The 15,211-nt window shown below is 36.4% G+C and overlaps 1 protein-coding gene across 2 annotated transcripts; it reads right to left on the bottom strand.

Moving 5' to 3' along the window:
• Positions 1-2,340: 2,340 nt before the first annotated feature.
• On the bottom strand, positions 2,341-14,759 carry paqr3a (progestin and adipoQ receptor family member IIIa). Of its 2 annotated transcripts, none has more exons than XM_041228399.1 (7): positions 14,624-14,759; positions 12,602-12,819; positions 11,731-11,893; positions 11,377-11,532; positions 3,683-3,880; positions 3,144-3,234; positions 2,341-2,808 (listed from the first exon to the last, which is right to left on the bottom strand). In XM_041228399.1, the coding sequence occupies exons 2-7, from the start codon at positions 12,784-12,786 to the stop codon at positions 2,666-2,668; spliced, it is 936 nt and encodes a 311-aa protein (XP_041084333.1). In that variant the 5' UTR covers positions 12,787-12,819; positions 14,624-14,759; the 3' UTR covers positions 2,341-2,665. The 2 variants fall into 2 exon arrangements, with proteins under 2 accessions (XP_041084333.1, XP_041084340.1); XM_041228406.1 differs by having other exon boundaries at positions 14,706-14,730.
• Between the last annotated feature and the right edge of the window lie 452 nt (positions 14,760-15,211).

The raw sequence follows: 15,211 nt of genomic DNA, 5'->3' as shown, positions 1-15,211 counted from the left end.
AAGATAATCTGATGAACCAAAAGTAGATCAAAAAATAGAATTATAAAGCTCATACTAGATTACTAATGTGCATTACCTTGAACGCTAGTCAATGCAATTTCTCATTTACATTACATACTGAACTGTAAACAAAAGATGATCTTGTAAAAATAGTCCAAATGTTTTGTACTAAACAAATATGGCCTTGTACTTTTTCTAATCAGTATATTTCACCTGTGAATAAAGCTAGCTAAATAAATAAATACACAGAGGGCTTATTTCTTTTTTACAAGTTTTCGATTAATCTTCAACCACTGCCACAATTACATTACAGCAACTCAGTCACTGTTATTATTACAGATAACACAGAGCAATGCATTACACATTACTGCATGAATGTTCCCACATTGCTGGAGGGCAAAAACCTGAGGAAGATATATAGAAAACACATTTTGTTTACATGTATACAATATGTGTTGAAGTGATTGGGATCAGACATACCAAATTCTATTTCTGTTTGGATTGCCTTCATTTTTCCAGAATCATTGCAGTCTCAAATGATCAAAATTTGAGGATTCTAAATAAATACATCTTTATTTCATTCTAAGACATGCTTTACAAAAATGTCACACACTTGTTCCAGTAGTGTTCCACATACATTTAAATAGGAGTTCAGTGATTAATTACACAATTGTAAACAAGGAAAAGCAAATTTAAAAAAAAAAAAGAAAAATTGTCTAGTTCATGTCAAAAAAGCTGAGCCATATTTTTTGTTTTGTTTTCAATAAGTATAACGTACACATTAAAATCTTGTTTATAGAAAATAGCTAAAATGTTTCAAATCAACCTATATACTTTCCACTGAATACTTTTAATAGAATATTATTCCACACCAAGTCTCTAATGCGCTTGTGGACTGATTTAGATTATGTAGTTTTTTGGTTTTTTTTTTTTACTATACAAACCTTTACCGATTAACATGCAACATTTTAATTATTTTATTAAGTGCCATTTATATACATACATTAAAACATCCGGACACTTTAGAAATCATGTTTTACCCTAAGCGGTAACGATGAAAACGCACCACCCAGCAAAGGTAGTTGCTCAGCTGAATTACGGTCTGAAATTACTTTCTAGTCTCTATCAAATAGTTTGTAGGAAACTGAGTGTAATTGTGATTTATTGTGAATAATTCAGTGCTCGCATACAGTATTTCAAAATGTATTGATGATCTGGTTTTTAAGAATCTGAATCTACCACTCATTTTTTTACTTTTGACTATAAAAGGAAATGCTTAATGCAGACTGTAGTATATTCGCAATCAACAGTAGTATTGTTTTCATGTGCAGTACAATGCATCGGCAGTAGAAAACTTGGACAAAAAGCTTTTCTTGTAGTTTTGTATATTCACATTGCAAACAACCCTTTAAATAAAACAAATACATATAAAGGAGCATTCTAGAATAGCATGCAACAAGATCATGTGTAACCAAAAGCACACGGTGCCAGGGGCGTTGTTTTATTGAAAAGCAGTGCGCTGCAATCCTAGCTCTTGCAGTGTAAAATTATATACTCCCAAGTTTACAAACTAAGGGTCATCATTTATCAAATGAAAGTGTTTTGGACCCCATTACATTAAGTAACCTCATACAAATTTAAGTAGATGACAAAACTCACATACTTCATTATGCAGATTACGTAAAATGCCGCAAACAGTTAATAATAATGCCCATTCATATTCAAAATGATGCAACAATAACACCACATCACCAATTGATTATAATACAGTATATTTGGTTTCATTGTGTATGTCTCAAGTTTATTTTGCCGTATTGGGAAAGTGCCTGCTTTCTTTCTTCTACATACTGTATATGGGTGATACCATGCTGACAAAACGTGAATAAGCAACACTTGGTATGTGTCTGTATCTTATGCTTTTAACAGTTTGACTGTCCTGGAAAGCAGCAACAATCAACATTCCTACCTGACTTTACTGTAGTGTTCCAAGTGTGATAAAATCATTCACTTAGTTTAACACACATGAAATACCCTTTTAAATTACCAATCAACAAACCTATATAGTTTTTAAATATATCTGGACTGTTTATCTTCACGGCTGTTATGCAATGGCTGAATAATGTAACCTAAAATTGCATTCCCATATTCAATTTATTAAAGTTACGATCCCCTTAAGCTTGCTTCACACAGAATCGCTCACAAACTTGTATGCTAATATGGTCTTTGCAAAAATGTAAACATAAAAACAGAAATTAAGGTATTCCCAGAATACTAGAGTGAAAAAACTGATACAAAAATGTAATTAAAATCTTTTTTTCTCAAAAAAAAAAAAAAAAAAGATAACAATACATAATTTAATGCCGATAACAAACAAATGACACCTGGTAAAACATGTTGCACAACAGCTTTTATAAATGCAGAGGACCACTGTACTATAATTAATAAATAACAAATAAATAACCATTAAATACATCTATGCAAAATTACAATGAAAACACACAGAAAAACAGTACAGAAGTTTGTAGAAACATAGAAGTACCCCAGTTTAATTGGGGATAAAAAAATAAAAAAAACAAGCCAGTGCAGCACTAACGACCATCTAAAGCAGGCACTTTAATGCATGGGAATATTATACTCTGCAGTTCACAGGGAGTTCCTTCCAGTGTTAGGCGTGCATTGGGTACACAGGGCAAGGCTGACTGTGTCTGTACTTCATGATGTACACTGCAGACTGGTGCCACCAGTAAAACATCAGCACCACCAGGATGTGCCACACTTGATGACTTGATCCAAGGTAATTCAGCTGGCCTGTAGAAATAGGAAACATTCATTTCACATTTAAATGAGCGCTTGGTTCTCAAATCAAATTTCAAAACAAAAATTATACACCAAGTATAAACCAAAACAATGTTGATTTAAGCTCCAAAGGGCTAATAATAATAATTATAATAATGCTGATTGCAATAAAGCCTTAATGAGTAATGAGATGCTGACACCAGCATGTGTTTTTTTATTAAAAGCAATGTGATGAAATATATTTAAATATATGATGACATAGATCCATCACACATTTTCTGATTGTGTAAAAGGCTTGCAATGAACCCAGTATCTTTTGATTAGAAATGTTTAAAATGATAGCATACCTGGAAAATACCTTTCTGGGACTTTGGAAATGTAGAAGAGAAAAGCCGCAGCAGCAATCAGATACATCACAAGAACACGAGGGACAAACTCCTGCCAAGTAAACAGCAAAATTCAATCTGGAAACATAATACACTTTTCTTCTTATACTCAGGAAAGATGACAGTGCTAGGACTGAGATATATTGCATGTTTCCATGTAGTGGTGGTATCCGTCTACATAGCAGATGCAGCAAAATTGGAGGTCATTTAAAAAATAAGTGTTCATCTGAGACTGAATTATTCAGGAACCACCTGAAATGTACCTGCTGACAGAACCCTAAGAGATATCTATTGTACAGTACAACTGAACACCACTGTGGAACACTGCAGTCTATATTGAGATGTTTCTGGTGGTCTTAATAAAATAATGTTGATTGGAAGGCTTTTAGGCAAAATTGAGGGTTTGGAGTTTGTGTTAACTGTTACCATTTTTATATTTTCAATTTGACAATACAAAGTACAAAGCATGCAAATTACAAAGTAATGAAGATACCCTTTACCTGGACAATAAGGGCACTAAAGCCTCCATTTAGCCAAACCCAGTGGATGGTTGGTATGACTCCATAGCCAGCAACAGAGCAGAAGATGACAGAGCGCAGTCTGTGCCACTGCTGGGTGAGGTAATGGGGGTGAATCTGGGCAAAGAAGACTGCTAGGATCATGGCCAATACTGTGATTAGGTACACTTGCCGCCAGTACTATAAAAAAAAAAAAAGGAATAAAGACGGCATATGTTAAAGAAGGGCAACCAGTATGTTTGATTTAAGGTATGTGGCCGATGGACCTCTTTGATAATCCGAGTTGAATTATTACATACAAAAATGTATAGGAGTCTATTTTATTGATCTTCTAAACTGTGGCTGATCTAAACATCACTGCACCACAACTATCCATTATTCATTTGATTCAATATAGACTAAACAAACATAAATAAGCATAGCCTTTTCACGAAAACGATGCAAGATCTACAAGGGCCAAGTTATAAAAAAAGAGCTATCCACCATCCCTGCAAATTGAACGTGATTTTGTATTTCCTACCAGACAAGTCACAGTAGATGCCACTGTGTAGATAATACTGCGGTTAGAGTGATCAATCGCTTTTTGCATCAGCACACCTTCAGCTACTCAATTGTTATGCATGATCAGTTTGCCTTCATGGGAATAAGCATTTTTATCTTCTGCAGGATTATGCCTTTGTTGTGTACTCTGTTGAGACTGTTTAAGGTGTGACTCTGCTAGTGCAAGCTGGCTCACCTTCAAACAGTTACAGGTAATGAAAACATAGAGCTGGATAATGCCGACAAGGGTAGCTAAGCCTTGCCAGCCCCAAGGGGTCTATTTGCTCCTGTCAGCTGTCTCTCCATGCTGTCGCAAGGTATTTCCCTTGTTGCCAGCTGCACTATTCACAGCAATCACTGGACTTATCCAGATCTTCATGATTTCCATTACATGAGAGTACATGTTAAAAGTTCATGCTGATTTGAACTTGGCTCTCGCCAAGATAAGCACCAACTAAGATGTAGCTTTACAGTAAACTAATGTGATCCATCTGCAGCTCCATCCATTTGTGTTTCTTTCCATCTGTTGATGTAGATATCCTTCTGCCTGGTGTTGATGGCTGAAGTGTAATACTGGCTTCAGGGATCAGCCTATTTTGCCTCCCCAGCGCATCAGCACACACAATAGCTGCAACGCTGGCTCGGGGGATCAACCAGTGTGGTCTCCACTGCACATAAACATGACAACCATCTGGATTGAGCTAAGTAGGGTACATCTCTGGGGTCTTCAAGTGCAGCAAAGTGTGTTTGCACAACTTTTCTTTAATCTCTAACCTGGGAAATTGTGAATACAGAAGATGACAAAGATTTCATTTGTTTGTTTATGTTTTACGTTTCTTTCAGTGCACTGTAGCAACTTCAGCCATAGCTCTAAATCTACATTTTTTTCTTTGCTTTTTTCTTACATAACACACCATTTTCTGATGGGATAAAAATACATTGACTTCATCAGTGTGGCTCTATGATGTACAAATTACAGTAAATGTCTTAATCCTTGTTAGTATAAAAATATTACTGCATTCAATTAACAGTTTTAGATTTGCGTGGAAGAAAACGTATTTTCTGTTGCTGCATTTGTAGGCTCCAAATATTGTGGCGCCATGCGTCAGACATCTTTAGTTCTCTCATGACTCGCTACCTGTTTTTGTTTTGCGATTACATTTTAAATGCAACTCTGAAGACGATGGCACGCCTGGTAGAACTTGTTCTTCATTTCTTGGCATCTTTACAAGCCTCATTCTGTTGTCACTGGTTATATTGACATAATTTCTCTACTTATACGTGACCCAAAACAAGAGTTGTAGGAACCAAAAAAAAATAAATTATCAGTCCTTGCTAACCATAGATAATCCTCTGGTGCATCAACAAAGCCACCCCTATGTCACAGGAATTAGTCCTGTTCTTTTAAACCAGAACCCCAGACAGAAATCTGCCTTGATCAAGGAAGTCACCTAATAAACATCCATAAGCAGGTAACACATGGAGTCTTGGAATGAACATGACAAAGAAAGTAGGCTAAACATTTCTGGCTATAACACAGATTATTATTTTTGTTTTGTTAAGCAGGGAGCTAAAAAAGCAAGTGAAGTTATCTCAAAAAACATACTGATATCCTCAACCTTACCTACACTGCATCCTCTAGCCATAGCAGAGTATATGTTAGACTGTTGGTAGATGAGGTCAAGGTAAATTTCACTGCCTAGACACCTTTTTAAACTGCCCCTTCTCATTTACCTGCAACCCACCTGGAAAGCCACGTATTTAACCTCGACTGTGCACCTCAGTCAAGGTTTTAAAATGAGGGTACACAATAATTGAGTGCTGAGCATTGATTACAGCAACGGAAATCTCGTAATATTACTTTCTTCAACATCCAGCATTGCAGCACCTTGTTTAAAAAAATGCATTCTACATGGGGACTGAAGTAAGTTCATAAGCAGATTCAAACAGCAATGACTGTAACAGCATAAAGGAACATGTTTGAAAAGTCTGGACATGTTAAAGGTGTCTAAACAGAGCAGATAAATAAAAGGGAAAATTCAGGATTAAAAGGAACAGCTAGATCTATGACCAATTACTTACAACACAGACACAAAATGCACCTTTATACCTTTGATTTTTAAATGAATGAAGAAAATGGCTGATGCACATTTATCTAAATGCAATAATAAATGTTTGGCACTCAGGCTACAGATAGCTCAGTCACGTGTGAATGTCATATGGTGAGGAACAGGAGTAAGGGATGGTCCATGAACACTGCCATCTGGTTTTCACTGCAGCAGATTTCAGCACATTCTAGGGCAAGTTATCGTCAGATTTCCAAAAAGAATATGAACATACAGTACAGAATAGTTGGGGCTTTACCGAGCACCACATTAAAATGTAAATGAACTCTGCAAATACTAATTTATTCAGATTTCCTGTCTTCCATAAGGACTCATTTAAATATTCAAAAGCACATCCAGCTAACCAAGTAATTTCAGTAAATCCTAATATGAATTACTGTCACTTTGCAGGTCCCATATTTCCAATAAGATAGATGCACACATTATGGTAAATGTGCATTTGTTTTTAAAGGTATTGTCATGTAGTAGTCTAGTTCATGAAGCACAGTCTGTTATTTATTTTGCTTTTGCACTCATGCTTCCAGTTCATATTTTAGCCTTTCAACTTTCGCATGTTTCCATCATGTTGGGTCTTAGGAAAAGCAGTGAGCAGTACCTGAAAGGTGAGCCAAAATCATGGAAAAGCTGGAAACTAAAATCAGAGGTACAAGATCAAAATATGGAGTAAAGCAGTCAATTGTACTCCTCTAACTACAAAGCAAAATACAAGTTTACCATAACCTGTGTTTTATAAGTTATACTGTGCATGGTATGTTATATGTACAGTAAAATAGACAATTTCTTGATAGTTTAAAACAAAAAGTAAAATTTGCATTAAAATCAACTTCAATTTATTGAATTAAAATGGTTGTTCGCTTGACCTGTGCTAGAAACTGGTCAAACATTATCATGTGTTACATAATGATACGTTTGTGTGTAACAGTGACTCTGCATTGAAGCAGTAACTGGCACTGCACTGTCTGCGTGAGGCGTAAGACATGATCTGTGCACACTGCATAGTGGGAAGTTATTGCAACATGTGCAGAGTAAGCATTACTGAGTAAGGTGAGCGTTTGAAGCCAATGGCGATGGCAGCTGCAGAAACCCCTGAACCGACTGAAAAGAAGAAAAACAAATCTTTCCTGTGTGGGAGGTTTGTTTACAGACAATACCATGCAAAGGGAAAACCACTAATCTCTTCACCCATCTAAAGATCATCATATAGATTCACAATCTAAAGCATCCGAGCTATCCGAGCAGAGGAGTTAAAAACATAATATTAACGAGTTTCCAGAACGTAATTCAAAATATAGCAAGGATCACCCGAAACACACTGATATTACAAATGCCATGGACATGCAGCCATAAGTTGATACATGTAAGTTGTATGTAATTATTGATTTTAAACAGTATGCTTGCTTTTAACTTTATGCCATGGTTTAATTTTGATCCAAAATTTTGCACTGGCAACGCGTGACTGGGTAATCATAAAATCACAATATTTGGTACTTGTAAAATAAAAATATGCAGCTCTCTGTAACTTACTGCCGTGCTTGAATTTCAGCATGGAATCGCACCAAGCTGCATATCTGCAAATTTCAGTGTGGGAAAATCCTGCACAGATATTTTAAGACTGCAAGCTTCTGTATTTTTCAACCTATGTACAATGCCTAATTAAAACCGTACAACAATCTCTACGGAAGTGTGTGTCAGTGATGAAAGCACCATGAGCAGCATTCTGAGTATAAAATAAATACATAAATAAATAAAAGTACTGCTAGATATTTTAAATGACACAAGACTTTATTCTCTCGCCCGCCACCTTAAGCATTATAGAAACTCAGCACACTGCAGTAAGTAAACAGTTTTGAAAAAAAAAAAAATCTATCTAGGTGTTGTTTTGCAAGCGGTGACTTTCACTTTATAAAAAAAAAAAAAAGGCGTGTTGGTTAAAAAGAAAAGCACCTTGCAGAAGGATTGCCCAGCCTTTCAAAATCTCAGGTCGGGGGAAGAGAGCAGCTATGGCACATATATGAATGAAAAAGGTTTGGCAGAAATGCATGAAGCCATTGCAAGCATTTTGGCGGAGGACCCTGACAATTCAGTGAAGGCCAGCTCTGTGATTGGTTTGAAGGAGTAGTCAACAGACATCAGCAATAGTAAGACGTTTATCACTTATGTCTGGTACATAGCGATCAATAAACCTTGTATAACATTCTACAGTAATGTGGAAGTTATGGATGGAAAGGCAGAAACCATTTTTCAAGAAGTTAACAAGTTGCTTAGTGAGAAAGGCATAGATGGGAGAAACCTTATAGCTGCGTGCACTGATAGAGCTACAGTTGGATGCCACCCAGGAGTAGTGCAAAAACTGAGGCAAGAATACAATTCAGAATTAGCAGGAGTGCACTGTACAGCACACAGGCTTCCGCTGAGTGCCAGTGATGCAGCAAAGCCAGTACTACAGGTCAAGAAATTCCAGCAAGACTTGAGGTCCATTTTCATTTTTTTTACTAGTTTGGCTGTAAGGAGCAATAAGCTGCATGACTTGCTGAGACAGTTGGAAGGAACCCAAATTAACGTTTACCCAGCCACATGCAGTGCATTGGCTGTCTATACACAGCGCTGTTTCAGTAGTGTGCAGAACAGTGAAATCCCTGAGCGATATACTGGAACACATTGCTGCCTCCAACACTCAGGATTCAGTCAAAGCCAAAAGTCTGCTAAACTCAGTAAGGCAGTTTAATTGTGTGGCCCTTTGTCATTTAATGTTGGATGTATTAATGCACATTGTTCTTCTCTCCAAGCATTTTCAAAAGGGAAAGCTTAGATTTTTCCACTGTACAGCCAATGACACATGGTACTAAAGAAGCAGTGAAAGAATTAACAGTTAATCCTGGTGCCTCAGAGGAGGAATTCTTTAACTCCCTTGAAGATAATAAGTTTAAAGGAGACAAGATGTTTGATTGACACACTCAAAAGCCAGCTTTTGATAACGTGAAGAGCAGATATGTGAGCTCCTTAATTGATGAAATTGAGCGACATTTCCCTGCTGATGCCATGAATCTTCTCACCTGGTTTTCTGTTTTAGAGCCAAGGAGAGCACTGGCTGCAAAACAGCCAACTGAAGAAGAGTTTAGCCAGTATGGCCAGGAAAATCTTGACCGTCTACTGAAACATTTCGCCACTTCTGTATGTGCAGAGGTAGCTGCATCAGAGTTTAGAGATTACGGTCTCAAATGACACGTACTCAATGTCTTTTCAACAGTTTGCAGAGACTGTGCTGAGTGAACATAATGGAGTCTTCCAAGAGATTGAAAAGCTTGTTCAAATAGCAATGGTCATCCCTGTTGCAAATGCCTCCAGTGAGCGTGGACTCAGAATACAGTGAAACCTAAATTCCCGAAATTCGCTGAATAATTATAACTTGACAAGCCCGATGATGATTTCAGAACTAGGCCCTTCCAGAGAGAACTTTGATTTCAGCAGGGCAGCTGCAAAATGGAAACAAATGAAAAAGAGAAGAGGGCAAACAATGAAGCTGTAAAACAAATTGAAGAAATGAAGGATGTACACAGGCTTTAGATGTTTAAATTTCTGAGACTGTATATAGTTTCACATTACTTAATGTACAGTTGCAAAGGATCTACAGTTTTGTTATGGTGCACTGCTGGACACTTGATTCTGGGAAAAAAAGGTAGGCTGCTTTTTGGAATATTTCATTTCATACAACCAGATAAATAGATTAGTAGATGCATGCAGAGGTTTTGTTAAGCAGCTATAAGTCACTTACATTAATAATTGTTATGCAATATATGCAGTACAAATTGCTTACCAGAAGCAAGACCAGTGTGAATGATTATGCAGTAAAAAAATTTTTTTTACATGCAAAAGTGACTTTTTTTGCCCCCCCCCCCCCCCCCCCCCCCCCCCCCCCCCCCCCCCCCCCCCCCCTAAAGCATAGGGGGGAATTTCCCCCAGCACACAAAAATGAAATTCAAGCCCTGTACTGTAGAAAAGTGGACCTTTTGCCTGTTAATCATTTTATGTTCAACATACATTCAATGTAGTTGCTATTCTCAGTGCAAAAAAACCCCAAAACCTTATGGCATTTAATACTAGCGTAAAACTTACTTTTTTGTTTCTTTATTTGAAAACTACAGACACGAGTACTATAAATACTGTGGAATTCTTTTTGTTTCTTAAATAGAAACACCTTTAGATTGCAAGTATTGTTTAGTCTGAAACTTAAGGCTGTTCAGTGGATGTGGATTGACAGGGACTCAAAGTGTTGACGGCTTATATTTTTTAATCACAATTCAGAATTTGTATGAACTGGAATGCATTTTTGAAACCCTTTTTTTTATTGAGCAGACTATATTTTGAAAAGCTACTTATTTTTGCTTTCTTGGAACCAACCATTGTTTCATAACTTTCATTAAAAAGGGCTTGTCTTTGAAATCTGTCTAGCTGTATTTCCTTTAAAACACAGTGACTTGTAGTTTTCATGTTGCTCAAGTATATATAGCTTTAAACTTGCTCAATTCCAAGAATTTACATATTTTATTTATTCAGCCGATAATTGTGATTATCGTGATAATTTACAGCCGATAATTGATAAAATGAAAATATAATTATCGTCCAACCCTATACTGTATGGAGTATTTCAAGCATTTAGGGTTATATATTAAATACCACGTTACTCAATAATGTATTTGTAAAAAACACCCTTTTTATTAAAAGCATACCCTGTTCATTTGACAAGTGGATTAATTTACACAACTGAATCATTGGGCCCTAATCGCAAAACTTTAAGTAATGATTTGATAAGTCCATTTTGATTAATGAAATCAAGTTTGTATGAGGTTATCAGTTTGTTATATATTTTATAAACACTCGTTTCAAAGAAAAATCCTTAAAGTGCCCTTAAAAATCCTAAAAATGCACTTCTGAATGAAATTGTATTCAATAGTACTACTTACATTTTATGATTTAGTGTCTAAAAGTTATGGATGAAATTTAAAAACTTACATCATTACAATAAAAGGCGTAGAAAACCCCTGGAACGTAACAGCCAAGGATTCCTATGGAGATGCCGGCGTAGTCCAATGCCATCCAGCGGCGGCTTGTTTTCTCTGAGCGATGGCAGCAGAACAGGTGATACCCCACTGAGCAAAGCATGCAAACCTGGACAGAGACAAAGTGCTTACATTATATCACAAATACCAGCACCTCTTCTAGGTGTTCCTTGGAAGTTTTTGAATCAGAGCACTAACCAGGTACAACACTTCTAAGATCTTACTTAAATAGAACAGAATTAGGGTGGGTAGTGGGAGGTAAGTCATGGAAGATTAATGCTAAGAACAGTCAAGTAAGTGAAAGCACCTGAAAGCAGAAGAGGCCGATGGAGTAGATAACATAGTCTTCCCTGGAGGCCCCGGCTGCAGGCAGCACTGCTGACATATCATAGACCCCCAGGGTGAAAAAGAGGAAGAAGCCCATGAGATGACTCCAGATATTCACCGTCTCATTGGACAGGATGAAGAGACTGAAATGGAAAAACAAACATGTTTAGCTCGATCGCCACTGACATTCTGATATGGTTCAGTAAACAACACATGGATATTTACTTTTTTAAAATCATTTCTTACAATGCCAACTAAGATGCAATTATCTAATTTCAAAATGTTCTCTTCCATACACATCCCACTCCTGCCCACGCTCAACATGTTCATTTATGTTTGGCTGGTTACACAGACCATCAAAAGTACTAATACCTTACCTTAGGTAACATTACATTAGGTAGTCCAAGAATAGGGCAAATCACATTACATGACACATAAACCATTGTAAAACGTACACTGTATGGAAGCAAAAGTATGTACAACCCTTAATTAAACAGCTAAATCAGAGAATTACTTTTCTTGGATCAAGCTCTGCAACTGCTTAGCAAAGCAGCGTAATTTGCAATTTGCCTGGTTATTCTGTTGTTGGATTTGAATGAATGTAAGCTAAATCCCAAAAATGAGGGGAAAAGTGCTTTTTTTCCCCCTGTAACTCTTTAAAAGTATCCAATGCTAGAACCCATGTGTATACAATGAGTTACACATTTAACAAAGAAGGGCCGTAAATCTGTATATAAACCACTTAATCCTAGGAAGTTTTTATACTACATAAAGATCACATCTACCAGTGATAATAGAGGGAACAGGAAGAACAATGGCCAGTAATAAATAGACACTACTATACAACTCACCTTTTTAAGCACAGCCTAGAAGGTAAATATGCCCTGTACCCATCTGTGATGTAGGGGTTTTCTTTCAGGAACACAGGAATCTGCTCGTATGTGTACAAGCGTATCCCTCTTGGAACTAGAACTGGCCAGTACTGATAGCTCCCCAGCTCTATGTAATGGGCACTCTTTAGCAGCTTCTGAGGCATGCTGAAACCATCAGATGTTGATCAACTACAGCACTGGGAAAAAAAGAAATGAACAAAAACAGCAGGTAAGTAGTGCTTTCCTGTCACATCCACCACAAGGAATTCATACACACTGTGAAATAAATATAAAACCCAAAGAAACAATATTTGCTCAATTTACTGTATGTAAATATGGCTCCAAAGAACTCACGGACCAAAACTTAATTTAGTATACAAATATCTTAGACTTAGAGTACAACTGAGCACTTCAATAACACCAATCAAGAATAAGTGGAAATTAGAGAAATCACGAGGTCCGGTTTTCAGAAGAATTGTGGTTGATCCAATTGGGATTTCCTTGAAAAAAGAAGACAAGTTTTTCATAGACAAAAGCAAAGCATCCCCTGTGTCACAACAAGGCACACACACCGAATAAGCAGGTTAAGAACAGCAGCAAGTTGTAAGGTAAGAAACTGCAATCCTTCAATAACAAAACTTTGTACTTTTCACTATAAAACAAGCAATTTTACAAAAGTCATCATACAGTTAGTTACAAAATGTTTTTATAAAAATGTGTTGAAATTTATTTTACAAAACTGTGTTTTTTAAAGTAAGAATTTCTTGTTTCAAATTCTGAGCAGTTTCTAAGATATAGCTTTAAATGATTGGTTTCACTCAATCAGGTATATTGTGTAGAACTGTTTTTATATAAATATCTATGAAGCCTGGTTTAAGAAGCCTATCGCAGGGGCTTATCAAAAATATATAATAATGTATAAACGGAAAAACAGACGGGATTGTCCTCCATTCTATCCCTGTCAGCATTGGCAGATAAACAGCATTGCATTATATGTTAATATAGCAGAATCTGTTTAAGTCAAAAATACAGAACCACCACAAGCCGGCTTGGCCACCTCCTTGCTACCACTTGTCATGCAATGCCCCAGACAGGATTACATTGAAATAAAATAGCTTTTTTTTGTTTCATTTCCAACACTGCATCATTGTTCAGTATGTAATAACATATGTTATCCTCAGATGGTCTAATATAAACATACACAGACACACAAAAACCCTATTATTAAACCAGGAACTTTATTCTTTTCTATTTGATGTAAACACATAATTTGCTGTTTCAATATCCACTGTAGGTATTGATATGTAATTTAGCACCACACATTGTTTGTCAACAACCTTTCTGGTGACATTTCAGCACCAGTCAGTGCTTGTCATCATCTGCCGTGTTCTTTAAAGAGGTGTTCATGTTGGTTAAAATAAAAAAAATAAAAAAAAAAAATGTAAAAAATGTATTCATATTTTAAAATCAAGTGATTGTAAATATCATCTGGGCATAAACCAGTAACTCCAAATTCCCGCTGGTCTCTCTTGCACAAGTGGCTGAAAATGTAATTTTAATAGTCATATTTCTGCTACAGAAATGTAAAAAGTAGTTATATAAAATATGCTACAAGAACGTTGTTCCCAAAAGCTATTAAATACATTATTCAATAAATTAAAACATAAAAAGGCTTAGATAAAATAATACAGCTACAGTATAATTAAATTAATCAAAAAAAAAGCTTAACGATACTATAAATCGACTAGAATATGTTCCTTTATTTGTGTGTGTGTGTGTGTGTGTGTGTGTGTGTGTGTGTGTGTTGGGGGTGGGGGTAGCAAAAACCAGGATTGCAAATACATTTATAGTCTAACCCTCGCGTAGATCATACTGGACAGTACCGTTATATTATGTTCTTCTTCTTATATTGCCGCAAACGGTATGTGTTGTAATATTAAGTAGTTGTCTCTATCCATTTCCTTTCATAGCATAGTTCGTGAAAACCAGTGCAACACTTACCTTGTAAATTCAAATAACATATTACACTGAAAGCATCACAGGCGAATTAAAAACATAAATAACAAACTGAACACTACTCAACCAACGATCTCCATCTTCCTAATTCCTCCCTGTTCCACAGCAGCTCTGCGACGAGATAAGAGTGGACCCTCACTGAGTGTTCGATGGAATGCCTGTGGAAACACAAAATAAACACGTTCCACCACGAAACGAACCCATTAAAAAAAAAAAAAAGTTTCTCAAAAGCACGTAATATTTGAATTATTCATTTGTCATCTGTGCAATTTTAGTGAAATCAATTTACGCTACCTTATCTCTGGTGTAAATTACGTCACGCCCTCTAGTCTGGCATCAAGTCTGGCAGTGTGTGAGCTGGGGGCTTCCAATTCATTGGGGACAATGACTTGCTATGGTGGTGTACAGTAAATACACCCTATGGGCATATTTTAAATTATGATTGAGTTATATACAGTTATTTTAACTACTTCAGAGTTGCTATCGTTCCATCCAGTCTTTCTGCATTGGTTGTAAATTAAGACTATTTGGGGTACCACTGCACTTGGATGATTTGCTCATTAAAATATTCAG

The sequence above is a fragment of the Polyodon spathula genome, chromosome 2, assembly GCF_017654505.1.
Source record: "Polyodon spathula isolate WHYD16114869_AA chromosome 2, ASM1765450v1, whole genome shotgun sequence".
NCBI lineage: Eukaryota > Metazoa > Chordata > Actinopteri > Acipenseriformes > Polyodontidae > Polyodon > Polyodon spathula.
The sequence above is the reverse complement of the archived record's forward strand: the minus strand, read 5'-3'. Positions and strand labels throughout refer to the sequence as shown.